The 27,555-nt window shown below is 44.4% G+C and overlaps 2 protein-coding genes across 3 annotated transcripts; one reads left to right on the forward strand and one right to left on the reverse strand.

The window, feature by feature from the left end:
* The first annotated feature begins 186 nt into the window (after positions 1-186).
* On the forward strand, positions 187-9,765 carry LPCAT4 (lysophosphatidylcholine acyltransferase 4). Its single transcript, XM_051976986.1, has 14 exons — positions 187-551; positions 1,829-1,971; positions 2,474-2,694; positions 3,571-3,683; positions 4,099-4,159; positions 4,420-4,478; positions 4,685-4,719; positions 5,488-5,542; positions 5,639-5,721; positions 6,034-6,159; positions 6,531-6,663; positions 8,339-8,437; positions 8,825-8,981; positions 9,360-9,765. The coding sequence occupies exons 1-14, from the start codon at positions 441-443 to the stop codon at positions 9,533-9,535; spliced, it is 1,572 nt and encodes a 523-aa protein (XP_051832946.1). The 5' UTR covers positions 187-440; the 3' UTR covers positions 9,536-9,765.
* Positions 5,465-27,555, reverse strand: NUTM1 (NUT midline carcinoma family member 1). Of its 2 annotated transcripts, XM_051976985.1 has the most exons (10): positions 27,049-27,555; positions 24,231-24,948; positions 20,758-20,886; positions 16,036-16,175; positions 13,883-14,178; positions 13,233-13,349; positions 10,552-12,974; positions 10,385-10,472; positions 10,067-10,122; positions 5,465-5,562 (listed from the first exon to the last, which is right to left on the reverse strand). In XM_051976985.1, the coding sequence occupies exons 2-7, from the start codon at positions 24,923-24,925 to the stop codon at positions 10,986-10,988; spliced, it is 3,366 nt and encodes a 1,121-aa protein (XP_051832945.1). In that variant the 5' UTR covers positions 24,926-24,948; positions 27,049-27,555; the 3' UTR covers positions 5,465-5,562; positions 10,067-10,122; positions 10,385-10,472; positions 10,552-10,985. The 2 variants fall into 2 exon arrangements, with proteins under 2 accessions (XP_051832945.1, XP_051832944.1); XM_051976984.1 differs by having other exon boundaries at positions 10,385-12,974.

Here is a 27,555-nt window from a genome sequence, read left to right on the forward strand (position 1 = left end):
AAAGGGAAAGAGCAAAAAGCCCTGGAGCCATAGGAGAAGTAGAGGACCAGGCGGGGGCTGAGCATTCCGAAGAGCATCCGGCTCCGGCGGAACAATAGTCCTGGGAATTGGGGCGGGAGAAGAGCTGTGGGGGGATGGTGGCTAGGGAGGATGCAAAAGGAGGGTGTGGGGGAACTCTGACTCCCCAAAGCGGGAAGCCCCGCCCCTTCCGAGCCTTGACAACGCCGGGCTCGTTCCGCGCTCCCTCTCCCCCTCCCTTCCTCTCTCCACCCAGCATCAGGCTGGGCCTGGGGCCAGAGTCGCTGCCGCCGCCGTCGCCGCCGCCACCACCACCACCACCACCGCAGCAGCAGCAGCAGCCGCCGCCGCCGCCGCCACAAGCAGACGCTCTGCAGAGCTGGGGCCCGGGCCCGGGCCGGAGCCCCCAGCCTCCCGAAGTCATGAGCCAGGGCAGCCCGGGGGACTGGGTTCCCCTTGACCCTGCCCCCGGGCCCCCACCACCTAATCCCTTCGTACACGAACTGCACCTCTCGCGTCTTCAGAGGGTCAAGGTGAGGTGTGGACTGGGGAAGCTTAGAGGAGATTGGATGAAGCTGCAAGAACAAATGGGCATGGGGGACGTGGGGGCCGTTTGGGTCCTGGGGGAGATGGAAGAGGGGAACTGGGAAAAAAGAGCCTTGAATGTAGAGAATATAGGAGAAGGTTTGGGGGGGTAGGGAGAGGAGAGTACCATAGGTGAAACAATCTAGAGGGGATAAAGGATACTAGAATAGATAGATGGAGTACTAGAAGGATTAGGAAGGTTATGATGAACCAGAGAGACTGGAAGAGATGGAGGACACTGGGAGGGATAAAGATAGCATCCTAAAAAGCTACTGAGGACTCTGAGGATGGAGTTGGATTAAAAGCAACTTGAGTGGGGATATTAAATGTTCCACCTGGAAAATTGGTTTAGGGGAGAAGACTTGGTTGCCCTTACCCGTGTCCCTATGCCCTTCCCACCTCCCCCCAACCCCCTGCACTGCAGCACCTTGGGGGGGATGGGGTGGAGAGGATGGCTGCAGGAAAAGGACAACCCCAGAGAGGTCAGAAGGTTGAAAACTAGGAAAGGGGGGCAAAAAAGGTGGACTCTGATTTTTACTTCCACTTAAGCTCTAAAGACAGGGATTTGTTTACCTGCTACCTCCCCAGGGTTACTGCCAGAGTAACCTGGGCTCCTGGCAACTCTAATGCTAGCTCCCTAACCTGGGCCCCAATCCCCTTCCCTCCCCCATCCCAGAGTATCCCTGTTCAACCTGGGAGACAGCAAATGGTGATTATGCCAGTCTGTCTCTCAAATTCACCTTCCATTCCAGATAGGAGAAAAGGGAGGTACACCTAGACCTCTGTAAATGGTTGAGCTACATATAGGGTAGGGGGGGGCTGAAAGACAGGAAAAGTGGAGCTCAAGTCTTCCTTAGTTTTTTATGTTCCTGTTCTCATCAGGTTTTCAACGTCCTTTTTCTATGCAGTTATTTTTCCTTCCATCCCCTTCTTCCCACACTTCCCCAGTTTCATTAATCCAACTAATATGTTTGCATAACACTATTTACATCCATTATCTTTTTTGCTCATAGAATTATAAAGTCTTAAGAATTGGAATCTTTTAGTTTGACCCCTCCTTTGCTTTCCCAGATTCCCCCCTATCTCTTAACATCTTGCCTGTGCCATCCTCTGTCAGGAGAAAGGGGGAAATATCTGGCCCTCCTTCCATCCCTGAGAAAAGGAGTAGGCTGTGAAGGGAGGTCTTCCAAGTTCTGACAGCCCTACCCCCTTCCCCTCTGCCCAGTTCTGCCTGCTGGGGGCACTGCTGGCCCCCATCCGAGTGCTGCTGGCCTTCCTCGTCCTCTTTCTCCTCTGGCCCTTTGCCTGGCTCCAAGTGGCTGGTCTCTCCGAGGAGCAGCTCCAGGAGCCAATCACAGGATGGAGGAAGTAAGTGAAAAAGCAGGGGACAAACCGCAATGGCTCCTCCATCCCACAGCCCTTTATTCTTCCTTGCTGCCCACCCTCATCTACTTTGAGAGGAAGGCAACACTGAGGGGAAAGAGTGTGGGTAGAACACTAGCATCCATGACGGGGAGGGAAATGAGGGGTTTAAAACTCTGTGGGTGGGATGTTGTTCTGATCCACCCCTGCTACCTGGGTACCTGGGACACCATCTCTAAAATGGGATGCTGTGAGATTGGGTCATTTGATAGGATTGTCAGACTCCATTATTTTTCCAGAGATTTTACCGTCTGGGTGAGATCCCCTAGAACCTGGACTGTTTTAGCCTCGTTGGCAGGATTGCTAAGGCAGGGTGAGGGGAGAGGAAGGAGAGGAATGAAAGAATGCTTTTGGGGACAATACAGCGATACTTGCCCAATTGTCAGGGACTTTGGGGTGGGTGTGGGTGAGTATTTGCATCCTACTGATACCCGTTTACCTTATACAGGACAGTGTGTCACAGTGGGGTGCTAGGCCTGAGTCGGCTACTCTTTTTCCTTCTGGGCTTCCTCCGCATCCGTGTTCGAGGTCATCGAGCCTCTTGCCTAGAGGCACCTGTCCTGGTTGCTGCTCCCCATTCAACTTTCTTTGACCCCATTGTCCTGTTGCCCTGTGACCTACCCAAGGTTGTATCCCGAGCTGAAAACCTTTCTGTACCAGTCATTGGAGGTAAGAGCACACTATGGTGGAAGGAAAGTGGTGAAGGAAAAGGAGACATCTGGATGAAAGAACCAGGAACGATCTAGGGAGAACTGTATTCATTTGGGTCTTTGTTGAAAGTGACATGCAAATTAGCAACATTTGTAAATTAATCGCTTGGCCATCACAATAATAGGAGTTGGAAGGTATCTAAAAAGTCACCTCATCTAATAGTTGTTTTATATGTATTATATAAAGAAACAGGCCCATGGAGGAAAAGTGACTTGCCTCAATGTTCAGTAGCAGAGTGAGGATTCAGTGGCACAGGAGAATGAGTAACAGAACATACAAGGGAAAATTCTCAACCCAAGATAGTAATATAAAGAGGTAATATGGTATAATGGGTAGAGCACTGGCTTTGAGACAGTTCCAGATGTGGAGAACACTCAAGTCAATTGCCTTTAAAGATAGGAGTAGAAAGAAACAGTGTGGCGTAATGGATAGGGTGCTGAATCGAGGAAGATCTGGATTCAAATCTCACCTCAGATACTAATTAGCTGTGTGACTGTAGGCAAGTCATTAACTTCTGCCTTCCTCTTTTTCCTCAGCTGTAAAATGAGGGGTTTGGACACAATCCTACAGTCAGTAATTTGATTGTCCTCAAAGCATAGACACTTTAGGTATGGGGCAACAATATGGAGTGCTAGTTCTGGTTCTTCTCTAGTTTCCTAGCCTCCTGCAATCTGGGCAAGTTACTTAATGTCTCTTTTCCTTTTTCATTTTCCCTGTTTAAATGTGAGGGGTGAGCTAGATGGTCTCTTAGATGTTTTCCATTTCTAAAATTCCATGATTCTATAAATCCCCAACTCCAGTTTTTATTTCTGCATCCCTTCTCCTCCCACCAAGCACTTCTCCGTTTCAACCAAGCCATCCTGGTATCCCGGCATGACCCTGCTTCTCGAAGAAAGGTGGTGGAGGAGGTCCGAAGGCGGGCAACCTCGAAAGGCAAGTGGCCTCAGGTAGGTCCAGGTTTTATGACTCATGTTGAGCCTCTCTAGGACTCATTTCCAAACATACCACTTGCCAGTTTCTCCATTCCAACATCAGCAGCTGGGGTATCACTAATATTCTTGGTGCTGCTCTACCTTCACTACACTCCCTCTTCTAGGAAAAAAGGCATGAGATGATTATGCATGAATCTTAGGGCACAGAAGTGGGCCTTTGCATGAAATAGGAGTTGGGAGGCACTTTTAGTAAAGTCTCATGGAAAGTTAAGGGATAACCCCAAGTGAAGGGAAAAACAATCTCCAAGGGGGTCACAGGAAGCTACCTAGACATCTCGTGTCCTTTTGAGATGACTTTCCAGAATACACAGCCATCTGTTCCCTCCTTCCCACCTCCATTCCTGTTCTGCTTTCCTACTGTACTCCTTAGGTGCTGTTTTTTCCTGAGGGCACCTGTTCCAACAAGAAGGCCTTGCTCAAATTCAAACCAGGTGAACAGGGAGTGGAGGTGGGGTAGAGGAGGACTAGAGGAAAAGCGTCTCAATTGAGGAATAGTTTAGGTGGGGGGGAAACTCAACTCTAGGAATTCCAGGGGAGGGAGTCAAGTGGTCCATGATGACCTTTAGTAAATATTTTAAAAGTCCAGATTTTTGGACTTGGAGCAGGAGATTCTATTGGGGGTTGCCCTGACCCTTCATCCCTTCTTCCCCCAACACTAACCTTTATTTTGGGGGTTGGGCATGGGGTTTAGGAGCTTTCATCGCAGGGGTGCCTGTGCAGCCTGTCCTCATCCGATACCCCAACAGCCTGGTGAGTCAATCCAAGAAAGTGTAAAGATGAAAAGAGCTTGAATCTGTTCTAAAAATGGGATAGGGGCCAACCATCAGCTGCATCATGGGAGAAATGGTGCCTGAGCTGGGTAGAAGGGGCAGAGCAGCAGAGTCTGGAGGAGGGGCAGTTTCTGGAAAGAATGAGCAAACCTTTCCTCTCATTCCTAATCTCTGCTTTTCCCTTAGGATACTACAAGCTGGGCATGGAGAGGCCCTGGAGTGTGAGTCCTGGTGGTGCCCTTGGGCATGTGGTTGGGGGAAAGGAGGTGGGAGTTAAGGGTGGGGGGGGGTGGAAAAGGGAAGGGGCTGAGTATTCCATCCCAGGATTCTCAGCCTACCTACCACCAGGCTGGCCAAACCCTCCAGTGGTCATCCTGTCCAACTCATCCTGCTAACTTTTAGACAAAATAACACCTCTTACAATCAGGCATCTCTAAGGCTGGGGACTACCCCAGAAAAGGCATTCCCTTAACCATCCTACTTTTTCCAGGATCTCATAACTTATCACAGTCTAAAACAGTGTTTTCTGCTTTCTTACCCTATCCTTTACTATCCTAGTTGATATGCTTGTTCTGCTCAGTGATTACCCCCCAGTAACCTCATCTTAACAGTGAAACCCCTAGGGCTTTCTCCATACCTATCCTCCTTACTCTTGGGGCCTCTTTCCTCTGACACAACTCCCTGGGGCTCACCATTTCTTTCAGCCTTACATTGATGTTAGTCCTACTAATTTTAAGTATAACAAAATAAGATGGCTGTGCATATCCTCCCCATCCCTCTCACTTACCCCTCCCATGCTTCCCAAATAAATGCCTCTCCACACAGTTGTGTTTAGCTGAAAATCTACTTTGAGGATTCATTTAAAGGGCACACCCCCTTGAATAAAGCCAAATGGCCTGTGACTTCCCCCATGATTGTTGAGGTCCTTTCATGAAGAGTTGAGATAGGATCCCTGGCCTGGTGGGCATCAAAACTCTCTTCTTCCCCAGGCTCAAAGTCCTCTGGCTTACAGCCTCCCAGCCTTGCAGCCTTGTGGATGTAGAGGTAAGAAATAGAAGGCGGCCCTGGGGAAAGGGAATGGGGGATGAGTAGGTGTCCCCAGGAAGACATTCCTTACTGGGGCATATGTTTGTATTTCAGTTCCTACCAGTGTATCAGCCCAGCCCTGAAGAGAGCAGCAATCCCACTCTCTATGCCAACAATGTCCAGAGGGTCATGGCACAGTGAGTGTCCTTTATGCACACACCCAGCTTCATTATAGTTTCTAAGGCCAAGGGCATAGAGCCCCTATCTATGGAGAAGCAACAAATGAGGACTGGCAGACTGGAAAGTGAGGTGCTGGGGTAGGGAACCAAAGTTCTAGAGCAGGGAGGAGGCCAGGCTCTTGAATAGGCTCTTAAAAAACAAACATGATTTCTTAGGTAATGAAAATTCAGAGATGAATGATTTGCCTTCTCCAGCAGGTAGAATTGGTGCTGTCCCACTTGTAGAAACCCTGTAGATAACTTTTTCTCTATGTTCTCTTCACATTATAGGGCCTTGGGAATTCCTGCCACAGAGTGTGAATTTGTGGGGAACCTGCCTGTGACTGTGGTTGGTCAGCTAAAGGTGGCACTGGAACCTCAGCTGTGGGAGCTGGGAAAAGTACTCCGGAAGGCTGGGTGAGTGATTTAGAATACAAGGTAGAAATTGGGGAGAAGTGGAAAGATGGAGTCTGAGAGGAGAAGAAAATGCAGAAAGAATAAGAAACACAAATAATAGGGATTCGGTAAAGGGTGGAATCTCAAGGAAAAGGGGGGGGAGGGGGGAAGGAGAGGGGAGAGAAAACAAGGAAATCAAAGGAAGACAGGGGAGAAATTAAACCACTGAAGTATGAAAGGTGGGAGACCTCGAGGGACTATTAAGAATACAATCTGGGAACACACCCAGGCAATCCCCCACTGGGAAGACTCGAGGGACAGGCACAAGTTCTGAGAAGCATGGTGAGAAGGGAACTGGTCCAACTTCCCAGCCTGAAACACTTCCATTGTAGTTTGTCCCCTGGTTGTGTGGATGCCGGAGCAGAGCCAGGCCGGAGTCGTATGGTCAGCAAAGAAGAGTTTGCCAAACAGCTGCAGCTCTCTGACCCTCACACTGTGTCCGGCGCCTTCGACTATTTCCAGCAGGTGAGGAGGGATGGAGAGTCTTGTCTCCAAGGGTCCTATTCCCTGATGTGAATAGCTTAAAGATTTGGGGAATGTCTTTCAGTAGACATATTAGAAACTGTCTCTAGAAAACATTGAAAACCATATTGGAAAAAGTTCCCCAGAGATCCCATCAAACATTTTGTTTACATCTTATGCATTCATCAGGCATCATTTTGCATTATAATTATTTGTGCCTGTGCCATATCCCCCTACCAGAGTAAGCTTTGTACTAACCATGACTCCAAATTTGATTTTTTTCCCTTGCATTATGCTTTGTACATGGTGCTTATTAAATGTTGAAGGCCACATTATCCTGCTAGTTTGGGAAACCATACTAGGGTACTCTAGATGCTATGTTGGTTGGCCCTCATATTCCTGTCCAGCCATGGTAGACAGCAAATATTTGTTGAACTAAGCAAGATAAGGAAATACAGGGAGAAAATAACAAGTACAGTGTCATATTTTAGTTGACAGCAGTATCTGGATACTGTTATAGCTTGAGGAGCATCTGGTCTCAAATAGAGCCAAGTGTGTTTCTGTGTGAAGGAGATGAGATAAAGTAATTAATCAGAGTAGAGAGCTGAGAGCTTATGGCATGGCAGTTTTCATAACTTAATTTTGTCCCATAAATATTAAATATATATGTTTTGCCTCTTTTCCTTGTCTTTGGGTGGCCCTCTCCAGATAAATCCCATAGTGCTCAGGAGAGACAGTTGAAAGTGGCAGCCCATACATACATCCCAGTCCTGCTTACAAATTCCTGGTTTGTCATTTAGGAGCATCTAGCAGCAACGCTATAGTAGCAGGTTATGATGCTATCTCTCAGGGAAGCCAAAGATTCCCCCACCACATTCCCAAGAAATTTTAAATAATCTTGGCAGATTTTTTTAAAGAATCTTTCCCATATTTCCCAAATACTCCCAGGCTTCCTCAGGAAATTCCTGATATTCTAAATATTTCTAATGACTTTGCCCACTGGAAGAATGATGGTGTTCCTGGAAGATGTCTGGTGTTTATTGAATACCAGAGTTCTTTCTTATCCAAAACAGATAACATGGTTTTCAAAAATCCCCAGAACATCAGAGACAAAACAGATCTATTGGTTCTCAAAGCAAGGGCACCAAAATTTCTGACAATTCCCCAAAAGGAACAGGAATAAAAAACTAGAGTTCAGGTACATACACGCACACACACAGCAAACCTACTCCCAATTTTTTATAAGTGATGCCAGTGGCCCTCTGTCTGACCAGTTTTCCCACATCAGCCAAGAAGACCATGAGAGTGCAAAACCAGTTCATCCAGCTTTAGGACAATGAATACGTAATGTTGACATGTAGGTAAGATTGTCAGAAATCTAGACCTTTCCTGCATTCCTTAGGAATTCCCTTGGGAAAGGAGATTCCCTATAGAAGATTCTTGGACACTCCCTCCAAACTGGAATAAGAACATGATTCAGGAGACAACTTAAAGATGTTCATGTCATTTTAGGGAAATTCACCCTTCAGCATCCCAAAGGGAAATAATTCTGCCAGGTGGAGTCAGTTCTTAGGCAGCTGGTATAGAGCTGGGAGATGATCTGGCAAGAGAAAAGGATGAACAGAGATTCTCATCCTAACATTATTGACCACGGTGCCATAACTCCCATTTTTCACAGGATTCCAGTGGTTCAGTGGATTTCCGTGATGTAGCTCTTGCACTGGCAGCCCTAGATGGGGGCAGAAGCCTTGAAGAATTGACTCGTCTAGCCTTTGAGGTATTAGAAAGGAGGGGTGGAGGGGAAGGGGGCGGGAATTACTAGATATGCAGAACATAAGCCCACCCACACACACACAAATACCTAAAATAGTCTGTCTTAATGTTTTGGGTATTTACTGAAACCTGGGTTCCTGACCCACTGCCACTTCAGCTAGACTATAGCAAAGCTTAATATGGGGAGATCTAGAAAAAAACCAGGACACAGAGTAGGGCCTGGAGTGGTGGCTATAAAGTGCTCTGAGATTCTGTGATTGGCCTGGAATAGTCTCAGGAAAGGGCTGTGTGGGGAGGGAAGTATCAGGAAGACTGAGGAAGGAGATAATCCCAGACTAACAACTTTCCTTTTTTTTTTTCTTGGTTTTTTTTTTTTCCCCGCCACAAAAAGCTCTTTGCTGAAGAGGAACCAGAGGGACCAGGCCGTTTGTTGTACAAAGAAGGTTTTGGCACTATCCTGCACTTGCTGCTGGGCTCACCCCGACCTTCAACTGCCACTCTGCATGCCGAGCTGTGCCAGTCCACATCTACCCAAGGCCTCTCCCTCTGTGAGTCACCTCCCTCCTTCAAACCTGTCTTCAAAGGCACTGTGGGGAGTGAGGAAGAATTGGAGAAAAGGAACACAGGAAGAACAGAACCTGAAGATCAAAACACTTGAGTTCTAGAAAAGGGGTGGAATCAGGCCAGAAAGTCAGAGAAAGTGATGAGGGCCTGGGGAAGAGCAGAAATCTTATTTCAGAAAAACAAAAACTATGGAGAGAGAACTAGGATTGAGAATATATGAATTCTAGAAAGAAGGAAATCAAGCTAGGGGCAATTTTGTGGGGAAACATAGGATCTGTTGTCCCTGGTACTGAGTTGTCCTCTTTTTCATTCCTCCTCCTGTCTTTTCCTTATCTCCTTTCCTTTCTTTCTCCTTCCACTAGGCCAGTTCCAGAATTTCTCCCTGCACGATCCACTCTATGGAAGACTCTTCAGCACCTACCTACGCCCTCCATATACCCTTCGGGCCAATTCCCAAACCCCAGAAGCCACATCTCACGGTATCCCAACTTCAACTTCCAATGGGACTGTGAACACCTCCAAGCCGAAAAACGACTGAGAATCCTGGTCCCCTCTACACCCCTTTATTCCTAGCTCGATCCCAGCCCCTCAGACTCAGGGCAGCACCGGGGGACTAGCCCATGCCTCCATCTCTGTTCATGTGACTCCTGATTTTGTTTTGTTTTTTTTTTTTAAGTTGGTTTTGGTTTTTTTGTAAGAAACTATTTTATATATAAATATAAATCTATATCTATATCTATTAAAAAAAAAAAACAACATGAAGCTCAACCATATCAATGGCATAACTGTTTGAAGGCAGTTGGATGCTCATTTGAGTACTCCAAATGTCTGGGATGGCTGAGCCCTCCAAAGGCTATCCAAAAAAGTACCAGAATGGTTCTTAATTCCAGATGAACAAGATATTCTACTTTAAAACTCCTTATTTTATTCTCCTCTTCCTGCCAGTGTTATATATACCTCATCACTGCTGTTTCACACACTCACACATACAGGTGCACACACATACAGACACTCTCTCTCTGCCCAATTCCTGTTGTTCTATCACTAGACATGAAGAATGACTGCTCACCACAGCACAGCTGACAGCAGCCTTTGGAGAGGGAAAGGAGGAGCAGAGGATGAGAGCTGGAAGAAATGGAACAGTACTGTCAGCCTAATAGATCAGCTTGCCCAGGAACCAGGAGTTGCTTCTAACCCCAGTGAGAGGTGCTATATGCCTATGGATATTAATGGTGGGCCTTCTATAGGAACTCTCTGCCCCATTTCTTTCTTCCTGGGGCCAGGGATAGGGATTAAGGGCCTTAAAACACTCCATTTGGGACAGCCTAGAGGAAACCAATTCAATACCAGGAGGGCAGGTAGAGGTTAGATATCAGAAAGAACTTACCATTGGTGAGGACTGTAAGACATGAAGACAGATGATGCAGTGAGGCCAGTTGACTCCTCTTAGAGCTATCTCAGCATAGGGCTGTCATCTGTCAGGGGTTGGGAAAGGGGATGGATGAAATACCTGAAGAACCCTATCAAACCCAGGAGATGGACATGGAAGCCAACCTGTTCTCTCCTGATGACGGCTGCAGGGAGAGAGCACGAGGCTGGAGGACAGGATCCCATATCCTCTGTGCACACATAGAACCTGGGATCCCCTGTGATGTCTCCCTTCCTCTACTCTGCCTCAGTTCCCCTGGCAGCAAAGACAGAACAAAAGACAGATTCACTGCAGACCATTTCCAACAGGGATGTCTTTAATTCACTTTCTCATAAAGCTCTCCCGAGGGTCCTCTCACATCTCACTTCTCACTGAGGTGGTCATCTCCATGCAGGTCAATTGCTGACCTCTCCCAAACCTCATCATATTTATAGAGCAGCCAGAAAAGAATGGCTGAGAAGATTAGAGAGCTCTGACCGAGTGCAGCAGGGCCCAGATCCACTCTGAGAACCCATGCCTGGAGAATAACTCCTCATGGGCTGGGCCATGTGGCTGCCCCCTACAAGCTCCTCCTTCGCTTCTTCCTCCTCCCTGGGACATGACCCTCACGGCGCCTTTTTCGGGGCTTTACAGTCGGTTCTTCCCCCAAATTCAAGGGCAGTTCCCCAGAGACAGCTACTTCACCCCCCCGGCAGGGCCTTTTTTCTGCAGGGGACCGTTCACTGCTCAGAGCACGTTTCCCAGACTTGGGTACGGGCAAAGCCTCTGGAGATGGTGAGGGGGATGCTCGATCCGTAACCTCTGTAGGGGCAGGTAGAGGACTAAGGGGCAACCCCTCTGAGGTCAAACTAAGTTTAGAGGCCAAGAGGAAAGCAAAGTTAGAAAGTTCATCATCATCCTCTTCCTCCTCTTGTTCTTTACCATCCCTATCTGTGGGTCTAGGTGTTTCTTTTCCTGACGAGGTTTCTCCAAGAACCACAGGGTCACTAGTTTCTGGGGTTGGGGGGGTGTCCCCAAGACACTGATTAGAGGAGATTGGTTCTTGGGACTCTGGTGTGTGAGAGTCACCTTTGGTCCCTGCTGAGAGACTTGTGTCTTTGCACTTTAGTAGGCTAAGCTCCTCTCTGCTCGCTCTTTGGCATTCGTGACATGCACCGTTTGGTGAACTTGAGTTAACTCCAATAATTAATTGGAGGTCATGGTCGTCTCTGATAGCCAGTAAATTGCCATTCTCTGTGGTTTCCCGAACAGGAGAACCTGAGTTTGCTTTACTGCCACTTATACTAACATCATACCCCATCCCTGGAAAAGAGGAACCTTCTCCAGACCCCAACAGTAGGTCACGTTCTTGACATCTAGGGGAGAGTGTGTTTTTGGCAGACTCCAGGTTGGAGGCACCATTTTTTCCCTCTATTGAGGAGTTACCTTCAGGATACAAATCACTAAGATCCGTTCCATTTCCAAAGATGTGTCCTTCAATCCCTAAAATGGGGCTGCTGGCCCTCAGGAGCTCTGAAAGATTGTAGTAGTTACCATTTTCTAGGGGACTTATGTCATTTTTGTCCTCAGACGAGGCAAAACTTTTTTCTGTGTCCTCAAGTATTCCTCTGTGGCCCAAGGAAGAAATGTGGCTTTGTGGTAGTAGAGCATGGCAGTCTCCCTGAAACTCTGTTATGTACTCTACATACTGAGATATTTTTCTGATCCCCTCAGTCTGTTCTGGGAACACTTCCAAATTTGTGAAGTCCCCCTTGCTACTCACCCAAGGGGCTGAGCTGAATGGGGTCCTCTCCCTATCCCCAGCTGCTCTGGAGGAGGGGCTCTGGCTCACGCCTTTGATCATGGGAGCTCCTCTATCATCTCTCCAAGAAGTCCCCACCACAGTCTCTTCCTGGGAAGCAGAAGATGGCTCCTTCCCTTGAGGAAGCATCCCAAGACCTGTCACCTGGCACCCCTTCCTGAGACCGGTGACCTGTTGTCCCATTCCCTGATCTTGTGAAGAAGTAGTGAAATCAACTGGTTCTGGAGGTCCAGCCTCCAAATGGGTGGCTCCCTCCAAATGAGGTCCTTTTTGCCAGCTGTGGGGAGAGGATTCTAGGATCCCCTCAGTCACCAAATGGTCCCCTTGGTCTCCAGGCCCTCCTGAGTTGCCTTCCTGATACAAAGACACCAGGGCAGTACCTTTCCCCGACCCTCTGCCCTCCACCCCTAAAAGGCCCCTAGTTACTCGTGGAGTGGAGATGTCTAGTCGAAGGTCCCAGCTACTAGGGGATGACAAAGCATTACCTTCCCTTCCTACTCCCCTTGGGCCTTCTGCTGCCCTGTCCTGCCCATGTCCTTCTCCCCTTGCCCGTTTTTCTGGAGAAACCGTCTTCCCCAGGCGGACAATGCCCCCAGCCATACGAGCCCCAGGTGAGGGTCGAAGCCGCCCACCCCCATCTTCCTCCTCATCAGATGGAGAAGGACTAGAGTCTGATTGGGCTCCACTGCAGCTTGGGGGCTCCTCTTCCTCTTCCTCTTCCAATGCCAATAGCCGCTTTTGCACTAGCTAAAAGAAAAAAAGATAGCTTCAAGCTCTGCTTTTGGTGAGGGGAAAGCGATGGGGCAATGGGGAACTATCATCTGGGTAACGTAAAAATGAGAAGCTTTCAGCCCTCCTCACCTGCACCTGTGTCTCAGATCTGGAATTATTCATCTCTAGTCAGCTCTATTCTGGGTGGAGCAGAGTTTGGACAAGTTCATGGGGTTTCCCTCCTGGCTCTCTCCTAATCCTTCCTCCCCCTTGGGGGTCCCTCCCATTCTTTACCTGAGTGGGAGTGAGTCCTTCTTCCTGTTCTAGTTCCTCGCTTAAGGCCAGGGGATCCCTCTGTTGCTCTGGAGACAGCACCTCTGCCAAAAACCTAGGATGAATCACTGCCTCAACCTGGGAGAGAGGCACAAATAATAATCATGTATATAGGGTTTTAAGGTTTGCAAAGCATTGTTCTGTGTTCTTATTTGATCTTCATAACAACCTTGTGAAGTGCTATTATGATCTCCATTTTACAGATGAGGAAACAGATAATGTCACTTGCCCAGGGTCATCCATCTGAAGTATCTGAACTAGGATTTAACTCAGATCTAGGCTCCAAGTCAAACTCCCTTACCCACAGCACCAACTACCTGCTTCAAGGTAGCCTGAAGAAAAATAACATGGGTCTGAGGCACAAGTCTGGGAATAAGGGGGCAACCTGGCTGCCAAGATTTCTAAGAGCACATCGAATGGCCTCAGCTCTTCCTTCTCATTCCCATATTGTTATCTGAAGCTAGGAAATGGGACTCGGCTCCTTGCTCTAGAGTAAGAAATTCCTTGGGCAAGAAACAAAATAAAAAACAACAACAACAACAACAACAACAAAAAAAAAAACATCCAAATTGTGGGATTCCAAGAGTCTCCCACCAGGGGCCAGTCCTCACCTTGGAAACAAAGACATCCTGAGCACACAGCTCCTCAATGTAACTCAGCAGTCCAGGATCAGGATAGGCCTCCTCTTCATCCTCCTCCTCCTCCTCTTCTTCATCATCATGTTTCCCCTCTGGTTCCCCAGTGGCAGCATGGGGAACTCCTACCAGCCCCGCCATGATGTCAGCATACTGCTTCACAGCTTCTGGTGGGATCTCTTTGGGTGCTTCAGGGGCAGAAGGGCGAGGGGGTCGGCGTTGGCGACGGCGGGGGGGTCGACTCTTAGAAGCTGCCTTCTTTGGGATGTAAACTGAAAGGGCAGGTAAAGCCAGCATAAGCCCAGGTATAGTATACTGTGTTGTGACATCTCATAAGGTGACATAAAAATGTCACTTCATAAGTAACTGGAAGGGGAACCTTCCCCAAGCCCCTCCCTCAAAATGGGAAAATTGCCTACAATCCCATTGGGGTTAGGAGTTTAGATAGTTATCAGTAAAAGCACAGAGATTGAAATTATAATCTGCCTGAAATATATGCATGACTCTTGCCCCTTCTTCTCCAGTCTCTGTCCATCAATACTACTGAATAGCTGTACTAAGCTGTATCTATTTCCAGATAGATAGACCTGACTTGATTTAGCAAAGGCTAGGGAACACTAGGCATGAGAGCCCTAGGGAGAAAAAGTCAATAATAGGCAGTACTAAGGAGGAAAAAAAAAAAAAAAGAACCAAGGGAATTAATAGATACCTATATAATAGAACCAAAAGAAATCAGAAAAGATCATTTGATCCAAAATGTGAAATGAGCTCAATATAAGATGTGAATTTATATATTCAAATACTAACCTAACTTTTACTCATGTTGAAATTAACTACTTTCATTGCCAAAGTGCTAAAGCACCTCAGAATTTCACTTTTATAATCATTGTTTAGAAAATACAAGCAGTTTTTGTATTCTGGACATAGGAAAGTTGATAACAGTCTTTTTCCCAAAAGACCAGAAATTGATGTAATTTTATTATTTTTTATTATAGCTTTTTATTTACAAGTTATATGCATAGGTAATTTTACAGCATTGACAATTGCCAAATCTTTTGTTCCAATTTTTCCCCTCCTTCCCCTCCCATCCCCTCCCCCGGATGGCAGGTTGACCAATACATGTTAAGTATGTTAAAGCATATATGTCCAAAGTTATTTTGCTGTACAAAAAGACTCGGAGTTTGAAATAGTGTACAATTAGTCTGTGAAGGAAATCAAAAATACAGGAGGACAAAAATAGAGGGATTGGGAATTCTATGTAATGGTTCATAGTCATCTCCCAGAGTTCTTTCCCTGGGTGTAGCTGGTTCAGTTCATTACTGCTCTATTGGAACTGATTTGGTTCATTTCATTATTGAAGATGGCCACGTCCATCAGAATTGATGTAATTTTATTTTGTACTCACTAATAGAAACCAAGTAACAATATTATTTATTTTTAAGCTCCTTGTCTAAAAATTTTAAGGTGGAATATGCATAATTTGTTTAACTTTTTGTGAATTTTCCTAAAGTATTTTTAAACTATTTGGTGGTGGGTTGTTTGTTTTTGGAAAATAGACCAAGATTAATTAAACAATGAGAGAAAGAGGAGGTAACTGATATCCAAAAACCCTTAGTGGAGTTGCCCAGGGTTATATAGCTAGTTAGCAGAGGGAAGAGGACCAAAAACCCAGGACTGCTTTTTAATGCAATGTTAATTCCACTACTTCTTCTGAAGGAAAACCTGCTGCAGACACAAAGCAGGAGTCTTCATTTAGGGCTTTTTTTTTCTTAAGAAATATTAAACTATATGTGGGCATGGAGGTGGCACAGTGGATAGAGCAGAAGTCCTTTAGTCAGGAGGATCTCAGTTCAAATCTGCCCTCAAACACTTAACATTTCCTAGCTGTGTGATCCTGGGCAAGTCACTTAACTACAATTGCCACCGGGAAGGGAGGGAATGTGTGTGTGTGTGTGTGTGTGTGTGTGTGTGTGTGTATAAATCTGGGTAACATGCATGCAAAAGAGTGCTGTATTTGGGTTAAGAACTCAAAAATTTCAGGTAGCAGGCTTTCAGTGAAAATCTTGCAAATCCCAGATGATACATGGCTGGTTCATATTCTCTTCCCTTCTGGGAGAAGTTTGTCTCACCTTGTTGCTGACATATCTCAGGGACTGAGGGTCCTGGGGGATCAAGCTTAGGGGGGGCTGGAGGAGGCAAGCACTGAGACCCACTCATCAGTTGCACCTTCTGAATCTGCATTTCCTCCTCAGCCTCAAACTCCATGAACCTGTAGAGGATGAGGAAGGCAAAGGACTGATGGTAAGACTCATCATTCCAGCTCCCAGGCTACCACCACATGGGAAGTTTGGGGCTTCAAGGTCCTATTTAACAAAATAGGAAGGTGATCACAGAATAGGATCACAGATCCTATAAGGTCACAGGATCATAGATTTAGAGCTGGGAGGGAGCTTAGAGACCATCTAGTCCAATCCCCAAATTTTACCCATGAGAAAACTGAAGCTCACATGTTAAACGATTTGACCCAGCAACCACAAATAGTAAACTAGAGAAACAAGATTTGCACCCAGGTATGCTGACCAAATCTAGTGCTCCTTGTTATCACATGCATTCCCTTATCTGCATTCTGGACAAACCACAAATCCGGTGAGAAGGAGAAATAGAGGGTCTTTCCTGTGCTCAGACTTGATGTCCCTGATGTCTACCCTCTTTTGAATTTACCATTTTACTAAGTGAGATGCAATAGGTACATGTTAATAATACACATGCTACTTTTAATTACAATAATATTGTAATAATGCCCATTTTTATAGCATCTTAAGATTGGCAAAGCACTTTATGTGTGATATCATCAGTTGATCATCACAACAACCTTGGGAAATGGGGGTGGGGGGCATGGAATCTCAGTAGGTTTGCTTGTTTCTATACTCTGAAAGTAGTGGATAAAGAGATTCTCCAAAAGCCCAGAGTTGGTCCCAATTCATCAGTTGTAGAATAAAAAGGTAAGAAGGGATTAAGGGGATGAGGGAGATAAAATCCAGACCCAAGATATTTCCTATAATGAACAAAAATGGTGATAATTGAATATAGCATTGCCACACAGGAACCTAGAAACTCCTAAGGGTCAGTATTATAGTCTTCCTTCCACAGCATTGAGCAGAGAACACAATTGACACTGAATTCAAAGAATATAAAGGCATCATACTAAATACCCAAACCAAAAGTAACAATGTCTGACCTTCTAACAAGGGTGGAGGGCTTTAGGGGAAGGGAGGGAAGGGAAAGGGGAGATGGAGTCATGTGATATGTACATCATCATAATAGAAGGTAGAAAATGATGGAGACAAAGAAGAGAGCCAAAATGCCAAGGAAGAGAATAATGAATGATTAAGAAAGGCTTCACAGTGGAGTTGGCACCAGGTCTGAGTCTTAAAGGAAGAAAGGATTCCAAAATGCAGAGATGAGGAAGAGAGTGAACAGAAATCTAGAGATGACAAGTCAAGCCAGGGAGACAGCAAGTAGTACAATCTGCCTGAAACCCAGAGAGAAAGAACAAGTTTTAATAAGGCAGAAAAGATATTAGAATTATATTGTGGAAAGCATCAAAAGCAAGTACTGTATTTTGTCCTACAGGTATATCAAAGAGCCTGAAGGTTTTTGAGTAAGGAATGACATGGTCAGATCTGGGTATCATTCTAGTAATAATGTAAAGGAAGAATTAGAAAGAGGAAGGCCATTTAGGAAACTATCCTATAGAAGTCCCAGCAAAAAATAATAAGGATCCCACTAGAGGGCATATAACCCATGGAGATCAGTGATAGAAAAGGGTGTGTGTGTATGGGGAGGAGGGGAGGGATATACATATGTACACACACACACACCACACACACACACAAATATATATAATAGATAAACAAAATATTTATAGTAGCAAAAAACAGGAAACAAAATGAATAACCACAAATTAGGAGAGGACTGAACAAATTCTAAGAATGCAATGAAATATTATGCCATAAGAAATTGAGTAATTTTAGGAATTCAGACACGAAACATGAAAGCCCTTCTAAACAAAATAATGAAGACAAGAAAGCAGAACCAAGCACATATGATTATAATAATGTAAACAATAATACTAAAAAAAGCAATAAAATTATGGCAAATTGCAACGAATAATCTCAATCCTAGAGAACTGTCAAGGAAACATACCTACCTCTTCCTGGTGAAAATTTCAGGGACAATAGATGTGGAATATGATATTTACACTTTCAGAAGCAGCCCTTGTCTTGATTTTGTTTATGTTATCTTATTGTTCTTACAAAAAAGGGTTTGATTTCATGAGGGAAGAAGAGGAAACGACTGTGATATAAAATGTAATAGCCAACAATAAAATGTTCTTTTGAAGTAATGATACATCTGAACTAGGGTGAATGGTCCCACTGTGAGTTGAGAAAAGAGAACAGGCGCAAGAGGTGTGGCAGAGGAAAAATTGACCAAACTTTGTACCTGACTGAATAGAAAATGTGGCAAGGGGGAGAATCAAAAATTACCTTGAAATTTCACATTCAAATTAAGTAGGAGGATAGTTGTTAAGGGAAGGTCAATTCTCTGAGAGCCTCCACAGCTGTGGATCATATCTGAAGGAATTGCAAGACAGCCTTTGCTGACACAGATGTTGCAGACTGGGAATGAGATAAATTGGAGGCAGAGGGAAGAGGAGAGAAGTCAGACAAGGCAATGGCCTCTCAGAGAGGTTAGAGAACAACAACTGCCTCTCGATCTCCTTGTATCATCCTCTCACAAGAGGAGATTCATTCTGCATTGGATCTCCAAGCAGCCACTGTCAGTTGGCTCCAGTATGTTTCAGCAGCTCTGCTGTGTATTCCAACAGATGGTAGTCCCACCAAAAGAAAAAGGAAATTTGGGAGGAAAGAAAGGCTGGGCTACTTTAGCTATGAGTTCAGTTTCAGACAAGTTTAGTTTGAGATGATAGGTGGGAAATTAGAACTATTTATGTATACTTGAGAGTCATAGGAATGAGAGAGTCCCATATAAGGTGATAAACTAGCTGATGAAATGAGATAAATATTTGTAAAACACTTCCCATATATTAAGTCACTTCTTATATGTTGCCTATCATCATCATCATCATCACCAATATAATAGAGACAAGACATCCTAGGACAAAGTTTTAAGGGACACCTACAATTAGAAAACAGGGAAATGCTAAGCAGTGAAGTTGACCAAGAAACAGGAAAGAATGATACAGAAATCAACGCAGTAGAGTGTAAATCTAAGAGGTTATATGTGATCAAGAGTTTTGAAAACTGCAGAAAAGTCAAGATATTCAATGAAGACTGACAAAAAGGTTATGAAAATGTGTGATTAAAAAAACTATTAGCAACCTATCTTGTAATGAATGAAAAATCATTCAGCATGGAACGGAGCATTGAATGGATAGTGAAGCAACAGAAACAAACAGATTATTCTTTCTAGGAGTTTAGCAGGAAAAAAAGGTATCAGACTATAGCTTTAAATTCAAGGTAAGATCTTTAAGTAGAAAAGACCTGAGCATCTTCCTAGGTAGTTGGGAACAAGTCCATTATTTAATTATTGAACTGAATTGAGACTATATTCAATAACTACATGTAACAAAAAAGCACACATGAAATCCCTCTCTTAAGTTGGCCCATCCCCATATTAGTACTATGCCAAATAGTGAAGAACTTTGTCCACGAAAAGTGATAACCAGTTTGTATTTTATCCTTCAGGTATCAAGGACCCTTTGAAAGTTTTTTTGTCTTGGTTTTTTTTTTGGGGGGGGTGTTGTTTTTGTTTTAGTAGGGAACCTATGTGTTATTTTGTTGTTTGTCCTTCATTCTCGAAAAGGGCCATGACATCTGTGAAGTGCTGCTATGACATGCAAGTGAATTGGATTTAAGGACCACTGGAGATGAAATAAGAGACCTTGGCCTTTTTTTTTTTTTTTTTAGCCATGATATGAAGGAGGAATTGGGCAGGGGTGGGGGGGGCGGTGTCATTTTAGGAGACCATCAAACAGCAAAGAAGAAAGGTGGATCCCACTACAGGACATATTCTCCAAAATGATCCATTACAGAAAGAAGCAAGAACTTCTGGCATAGGAATGGCATATTTGGGATTTAAGAAGAGTAGCAAGGGGTAACCAAGCCCAGGTGAAAAGTTTTTTTGAGCTAGGAGGAAACTATAAAATGGAGGAAAGAAGCAAGAGTAAGCTGAACTTAGCTATCCAGAATTATAGTGAACAAAGTCTGCTCACATCTGAACATGCTTCCCACTTCTCAGCTATGTTGATTAGATGGTCTCTCAATGCTCTGATTTCTTGCCTTGAGAACTGAGCATTTTGCTGTAAAAGAACTACCTGTATGGATCTACCCTTGGTTTTCTATAAATACTTAATAGATCTCAGGGTTCAAATCTAGCCAAGACCAAGTCAACTCTGAATTCTCAATCTACAGTCCCTAAAGAAAGGGATCTCCCCCAAAAAAGGGATAGAAAGCTTGAGGTAGGTGAGAAGGTTATAAATCAGCTGATCTTGAAAGTAGCTCATGATGGGTGAAATAATAGATACAACAGGAAGATCTAGCAAGAGAAAGCATGAGTCTGAACACATGCTGCAAGATTACAACTGGGGTGGGAGCCCAGGTCCTGTGAAGTTTTGTGCCATCTCACATCTGTGCTGCCCTATCACATACTCTTCAGATACCAGTCTGCCATTAGATCTTGGACTCATTCCCAACCTACCCATAGTCATCCCATCAAATGATCCCTACCATAAATCCCTCCTCAGTCAAGAGAACAAGGGTCAAACTCACTTTTCTGCCATCTCGTAGAAGATCATTCGGTCAAAGTTGCTACTGCGCTCCCACTCCTGCACCGCCCGTGGCAGTCCATCCTCCAGGGTCATCGCTGGCTTTAGCCGGGCCAACGAACGAAGCACTGGGCTAAAAACACCCCTCTTCCTGTCACGTACTATTTTTCCTCCCCCATGACCCTTTCACACATCCACCTATCCTGTCTTATGCCCCCTTCTACATCCCCATCCTCATCCCATCTCCCTCATGTCTGTCCCCATCAGAGCCCACACCCAACCAGACAGGAGAATTCCTTCTCCTCTATCATTTATTATATCAGAAATTAGGCAGATCTTTCACTCATTGTATCAGAAATTAGGCAGATTCTTTTAGAATTTAAGTTCCCAGAGAATAGGAATTGTTTTAGTTTTTGTATTTATATCTCCAATACATAGCAGGCGCTTATTAAATGCTTTTTGTTTGACTAATTTATCAATCTCAGAATTTGTGATGTAATAATAGCTACTAGAGTTGAGGGACAGTGGCATGAGACAGTAAGGCGAAGAGTGACAGAAACAAAGACAGAAATGGAGAAGAGAAGGGAGGGCACAGGAGAGGAGAGACACCACTTAAATCCTACTCTAGTACTTCATATGTTCTCTAAAGCTGCCCCCAAACTCTGAGTACAAATCCTGTTAACTTGAGGGTCAGTCTAGCTAAATTTAGTCAGACTTCTTGCCAGACTTCCCACCAGATGGTGATGTTTGGGGGAGCCACAGAAACTCATCAAACTGCACAAAGGCATAGTGGATTTGCAATCTGTAGGTGAAGGAAGGAACATATGTTTATGGCTGATATGCCTTCAGATCTAGTTGGTATCTTTCTGTCTATTATTACAAAAGCTTTTCAGCCCAAATGCCTGAAAACTTGGAATAGGCAATTTAAAATACATGAAACGTTTTTCAGTGGTAGGGAATAGTAACAGCCATCATCAAGACCTTAAGCAGAACTAATCACTGTTTTCCTACTTTCTTCCTGTGCCTTTCTCCTAACTTCAGGAACTTCCTTTTTCCCCACTGTACTCAAATCTTTTTTTTTTTTTAATTTTTATTTAATAATTACTTTATATTGACAGAATCCATGCCAGGGTAATTTTGTACTCAAATCTTCAAGATCTTCAAGCCATATTTTAGCAGCCCAAGGCACCCTAGTATAAAACCCTACACTAGAGCCAGACCTCCCCCTAAATAGTATCTGATGCTCCAAAATTACCTCTCCAATCCTGACACTTTCCCCAATCAAAATTCCCATTTCCTTAATATGATGATCTTAATTATATGTTAAGAATGATGATAATGATTATGGTGATGGTGATAACTGATAAGCTTTAAAGCTTGCAAAACACTTTACAAGTATTATCTCATTTTTTTCTTCACAACATCTGGAAAAAAAAGGTGTTATCATTATTGTTCCCATTTTATAGATGAGAAAACTGAGACAGGCAGAGGTTAAGTGACATCCAATATCACAGACCTAGTAAGTACTCTAAGGCAGGCTTTGAACTCAGGACTTATTGATTCCAGGTCTAGCATGCTATTCATTGCTACTCTTTAATAATATCAATATTATTACTGTTAATATTATTAAATAACAAAATTATTAATAAATATAATAATTTAAAAATAATAAAATTGATAATAATAACCTACTTTTTAATAACCCAATTAATATAATTAGGATAACTCATAATAAGGCATGACTCACTGATAAGCTTAAACCTGACAGGGATATTTAGATTTTAAAACAGGAGCTTGTTAATACAAATGAAGTGTAAATGAAGGCATATATGTCAAGCATATTTTTTTCTAAGGAATAGGGAACTTTCTAGCTGCTTTTTGCCTATTCAGCCATCATCAGCAAGATGAAGAGGAGGATTCAGCACTCCAAATATGTTGGTATTCTTATATCCACATCTTAGTAGAGGGCATTCTTCATGCCTGGAATCCACACCCTCCTTAACTCATTTTCTCTTAGAATCTCTAGCTCATTTCCTAAATGAAGTCTTTCCCGAATTCTTCTAGGTGCTAGTACCTGTGAAAATTAACTTCTATTTACTTTGCAGCTGGAAAGAAAAGTGGCTAGTGCCCTGAGTCTGGAATCAGGAAGACCCAAGTCTATGTGATCCTAGGCAAGTCACTTAATTTCTTCTTTGCCTTGTTTTTTTTTTTTTTTTTTTTTCCAACTGTAAAATAGGGATAATAATAACACCTACCTCCCAGGGTTGTTGTGAGGATCAAATAAGCTACTATCTTGTAAAAGTGCTCAGCATACAATCTGAAATGTAATAGGTGCTCAATAAATGCTTATTCCCTTCCACCACTCTCTATTTATATATGCATATACTGGTTCACATTCTAGAATTATAATCTTGTAGAGGAGTAGAAACTTTAGGGGTTTTGTTTGTGCTTTCTTAGTTCTGGTGCATAGTCTGTAATTAATATATGTTTGTTGGTTAACTCATTCAAGCAGTTTGGTGGTGTGGTAGAAAAGAGAGCTGGTCGTTAAGTCAAGGAAGACTTCAGTTCAAATTCTCACTTGAACAATGGCTTAACCATGTGACCATGAGTAAATCACCTAACCTTTGCCTCCTTCAACTTCCTCATCTATAAAATGAGGGCAGTAATAGCAGCAATTTTACAAGGTTGTTGTGAGGATTAAATGAAATAACATATGTAACCTTAAAACTATCAATGAACAGACTTGCTCAGTGTCACATGGGTAACAAAGTAAAGATGGATGACCGAAGTAAAATGGGAGTATTTCCTTTGCAAATCTGCCAACCTTTCTGACAAGCTAAAAACTTAAGAAACCTATCTGCGAGGCTATGTTTGGACTCTTGTTTCTCCAAAATCCTGGGACTCAGCATTTTCCCTAAGGTGTACAGTAACAGGGAAATTATGGAAGACACAAGGGGTTGGGGGGAGGGGGACAGCAGAAACTTAATTTTGGCAGCTGGGAAATAATCAAAGAGGCAGCAAAAAGAGTGAGATCTAGGATTTGAGATTTGGATACATAACAAAATGCTGTTCCTGCCTCCCACTCACACTAACACCAAGCCTTCAGCTAAGTCTGTAGCCTTTTGCCCTTTCAATATATATATTCCCTAGAATGTAGGCCACCTTCTCATGACCTTTCTTTTCTTTCAAGGCTGCCCTTGAGAGTCATTTAAACTTGATTCCACCAGAATAAATAGAAGTTAAAGGCCCAGAGTATTATTTGCTTACAGACCTTCATCCGCCTCCTTGTTCTGCTGACCCATTTGAACTACTTTGCCTGTGCATAAAAGTATGAAGGAATTATTTTTTTTCTCCGACGTTGAACCCTGGCCCCTGACCTACCATCAGATATTTCCAAACTACTTTAGTTCATAGCCTCCTGACTATGTTCCTTCCAAGAATAAATAGTCTTAACTCCAAAAGCAAGCACTCACTCACATGAGGAAGCAGGAAAGGGCTTCTGCATCAGGGCTCCGGGGTAGATGTCTCCGGGCCAGTGCCTTGTAACGTTGCCAGCGACGAAAATTCTCATATACACCCTTGGAGGTGCAGGAAAGGTCACCCAGAGAGGGTTTGGGCCGAGGAGGGGGTGGGCCTCCCTCTCCAGGAGTGCCATCTGGCCCCCGCCAAGCCTTTTCTGGGGGTACAATAGGGGCTAGCTGGGCAGTGGGTGGTGGGGCGAGGGGAGGATGGGTTGGGGGTCCCTCTCCTTCACCAGCCTGGGCCACCCCAACAGCCTTTGCAAGAAGAATGGTCTTGACATTGGTGGCTGCCAGGAACCGGGGAGTGGGTCCTTCAGGGCCCCCACGGGGAGGACCTGGGGCAATCCAGTTGAGGGCAGTCTGAGTAAGGATAAAGGTCTGAGTTCGGGGGGCCTCCGCTGGACCACCCTCTGTCTTGACTTTGACGATGACCTTGCCAGCCCCGCCCCCACTAGGGCCTGCTCCCCCATCCCCTGTCACCAGCAGTGTACTAGGGAAAGCAGACAGAACCAGAGGGCTACCAGGAGGGAATGGTGAAGAAATGGGAGCTTGGGGTGATGGCTCCCAAGGAGGCTTGTCTGATGGTCCTGGAGGGGGTGGGGGTAATGGAAGTGAAGTACAGGGTGGGACAGGGCCGGACTTCGGGGTCATTTCAGGTCCAGACAATGGAGGAGCTGTTGAGAAAAAGGAGGGAATGCAGCAGGAAATGAGGCAACTAGAGGCCTTGACATCTGGGTGCCCTTTGGACAATGATGTATTGCAGAACTGGTTCCCTAACTCACAGGGTAATAATCATCTTTGTCCAAAAAAAAAAAAAAAAGGAAAAGAGAGGGAAATGTCCACAATGCCACTGATAATCTCTTTAAAGACATTCTTAACAGTTTACTTCCACTGGTGGTGTCCCAAGATAGAGACCAGGGTTGACATTCAGGAGTTAACACATAGCATGACCCCACCCACCCTGGAGGTTAAGCATCTGATGGGAGAATCTAAAATCTAGCCCTTCCCTAGGCTCCTTTGGTGTCCCTAAATTAGAGATTAGATTCAGAGAGGTTTCTGGCCCCGTTTCTTCATTCCTCCCCTTTTTCATTTCCTTGCTCCTTTTTTAAGTCCCCTGTTCCTCTTGTCACCTAAAAGTACAATGAAAAAAAATTCCATAGCCACAACCAATTTATCCTTGAAACTGTCATTCCTATTAACAATTCATTTCTGCTTATGAGAGTAGAATCAGAGATATACCCCTTTCCCCTACTTCCAGGCATTCCAGACTCTCTAATCACTAAATCCTCTTTCTAGAGTCTTTTTTTGTTTTCTTGAGGAGAAGAAAGAAGCCTGTAGAGATTCCACTCCAGAAGAACAAAGATTGAGTAATAACGGGGAAGTTTGTAGGGGTAGGCAAATTTGACAAGTTTTCTAATGCTTCAAGCAACTGGCTGATAGACCCAGTGAAATGTGACAGTTGCTACTAAGACTGATTCTGATTCTATCTATGGTTTACTTGGGTTATCCCTTCAGTAATGGTCGCTTCCCAAGGGCAAGGCTTTTAATTAACAAATAGTTATTGAGCATCTACAATACACAAGGCATTGGGAATATAAAAAAATATAACAACACATAGGAAGCAGTCCCTACTCTCAAGGAACTTACAATCTGGTTAAGGAGATAAAGACACATTGTAAATTGTAACATTTAAGAAGCCTGCTAAGGAGATGCCTCCATTTTAGTAAAAACAAGAGTTTAACAGGCTACCAAGACCTAATCCCACCTTATCACAACAAAATGAAACTCACAGTTCACCTCTCTGATCATAAAATATGATCATGGAGTCATAGAAGATGGTGGACAAGCTTGCCACCACCCTAAATGACAAGCAGGGAAAGGTCAGGACATGTTAACCACAGAGAAAAAAGGAAGGAACCAGATGAGATAGTTTAAAGGACCTATAATCCTAGGACAGGTGAACCACCTCAGAGTAAAACAGTACAGTCTATTTTCTAACCCGTTGAATAACCATGTATTAACCACCTCCCTGGTACTATCCAACCTTCAGCCCCCGTTAAACCAAAGAAACAAACTCCAAATGTTCCCTAGGCAAATAAAAAAAATGAGATTGCTGGATCTCAAGAAAACAGAGGTATTCCACCTAGAGCAATTATTGTATTGTATCTATACTAATCTATGGAGAATGATATTTTTGAGATCTCCTAGTCTCTTGGCAGGTTCAGGATATGTCTCAGCAAAAGAGGATCACTTTGGTCAAATTTCTTTCAAAAGCCCTTTCAACTCAATTTATTCTGTCCTCCCTGATCTAGTATATCCCTGCTAAAATGTCAAATTTCCAAAACAAAAATTGAGGGGAAAAGCATCTAGTTGCCGAAAAGAAGCACACATATGTTAGATTTCATTCCACTAGGCCCTTTTATCCTTCTTTAAGGAGTGTAATGGCTAGTAGCTGGAGGTTTCTTGTCTGTTGATATCAATCTGTTATAGCTCTTCTCTTTCAATTCAGAGCTGACTCAGTTCCTCCAAGACATCCCAAATCAGCTCTGAAGATATTAGCTCTGTGAACCCCAACACTCCAAACTGGTCCCCCTCCAACTTCCCCAGGTCTGTTGCCTGAGAATAGAATGGATCCATTTCTCTCTCTTCCAGTTCAGTCCCACAGTTCAGGCCAGAATGATGATACCCCAGGACCACAGCCCCAAATTTCTGTCCCTAGAGTTTGAGGGGGTAAGGGGTATGGCTTCTGGTGACAGGCCCCCAGCCCAGCTCACCTCCATCTGAGACTGGGCCCTCTGGCTTGGGCACTAATCGGGGCTGCCTAGCAGCCTCCAGGATGGGACAAGGGTCAGGTCCAGAGCCCGGAGGGCCACCTGGTTACAGTAGCTGCCCAAGAATTGAGGGTAGCAGAAGGGAAAAGATTGAATCAAAACAGAACTGGAACCTAGAAACCAGGGCATTCTGCGGTGGGGGAGGGGAGAAAAGAGTGAGAGCAAGGCCGAGGGACTCAGGAACATTCTATGGGAGGATGGGGGGGAGGGAAGCAGCCTGGGAAGGCACAGATAGGAAAGGGCTCCTCTTAGAGTCGGAGATCCTAATTCAGACAATTACCAGCTGAATGAGTCTGACTGGGCAAATCACTTAACTTTACCAGGCTCAGTTTCCACATCTGTATAATGAGGGAGTTGTACAATAAGGTCCTTTCCAGCTCTGTTTCCATCTATGAAATAAGAAGTTGGAACCAGATGGACACTTCCAGCTCTCCGTCGATGATCCACTGA

Source organism: Antechinus flavipes, chromosome 2 (assembly GCF_016432865.1).
Source record: "Antechinus flavipes isolate AdamAnt ecotype Samford, QLD, Australia chromosome 2, AdamAnt_v2, whole genome shotgun sequence".
Taxonomy (NCBI): Eukaryota; Metazoa; Chordata; class Mammalia; order Dasyuromorphia; family Dasyuridae; genus Antechinus; species Antechinus flavipes.

Coding starts and splice junctions, on each gene's coding strand:
- LPCAT4 (XM_051976986.1), top strand. CDS start 441: ATGAGCCAGGGCAGCCCGGGGGACTGGGTTCCCCTTGACCCTGCCCCC. Junction 4,160..4,419: donor CTTGCTCAAATTCAAACCAG/GTGAACAGGGAG, acceptor CATGGGGTTTAG/GAGCTTTCATCGCAGGGGTG. Junction 8,982..9,359: donor TACCCAAGGCCTCTCCCTCT/GTGAGTCACCTC, acceptor TCCTTCCACTAG/GCCAGTTCCAGAATTTCTCC.
- NUTM1 (XM_051976985.1), bottom strand. CDS start 24,925: ATGACCCCGAAGTCCGGCCCTGTCCCACCCTGTACTTCACTTCCATTA. Junction 14,179..16,035: donor TGAGATATGTCAGCAACAAG/GTGAGACAAACT, acceptor CTGCCCTTTCAG/TTTACATCCCAAAGAAGGCA. Junction 12,975..13,232: donor AAGGACTCACTCCCACTCAG/GTAAAGAATGGG, acceptor TTTTTCTTTTAG/CTAGTGCAAAAGCGGCTATT.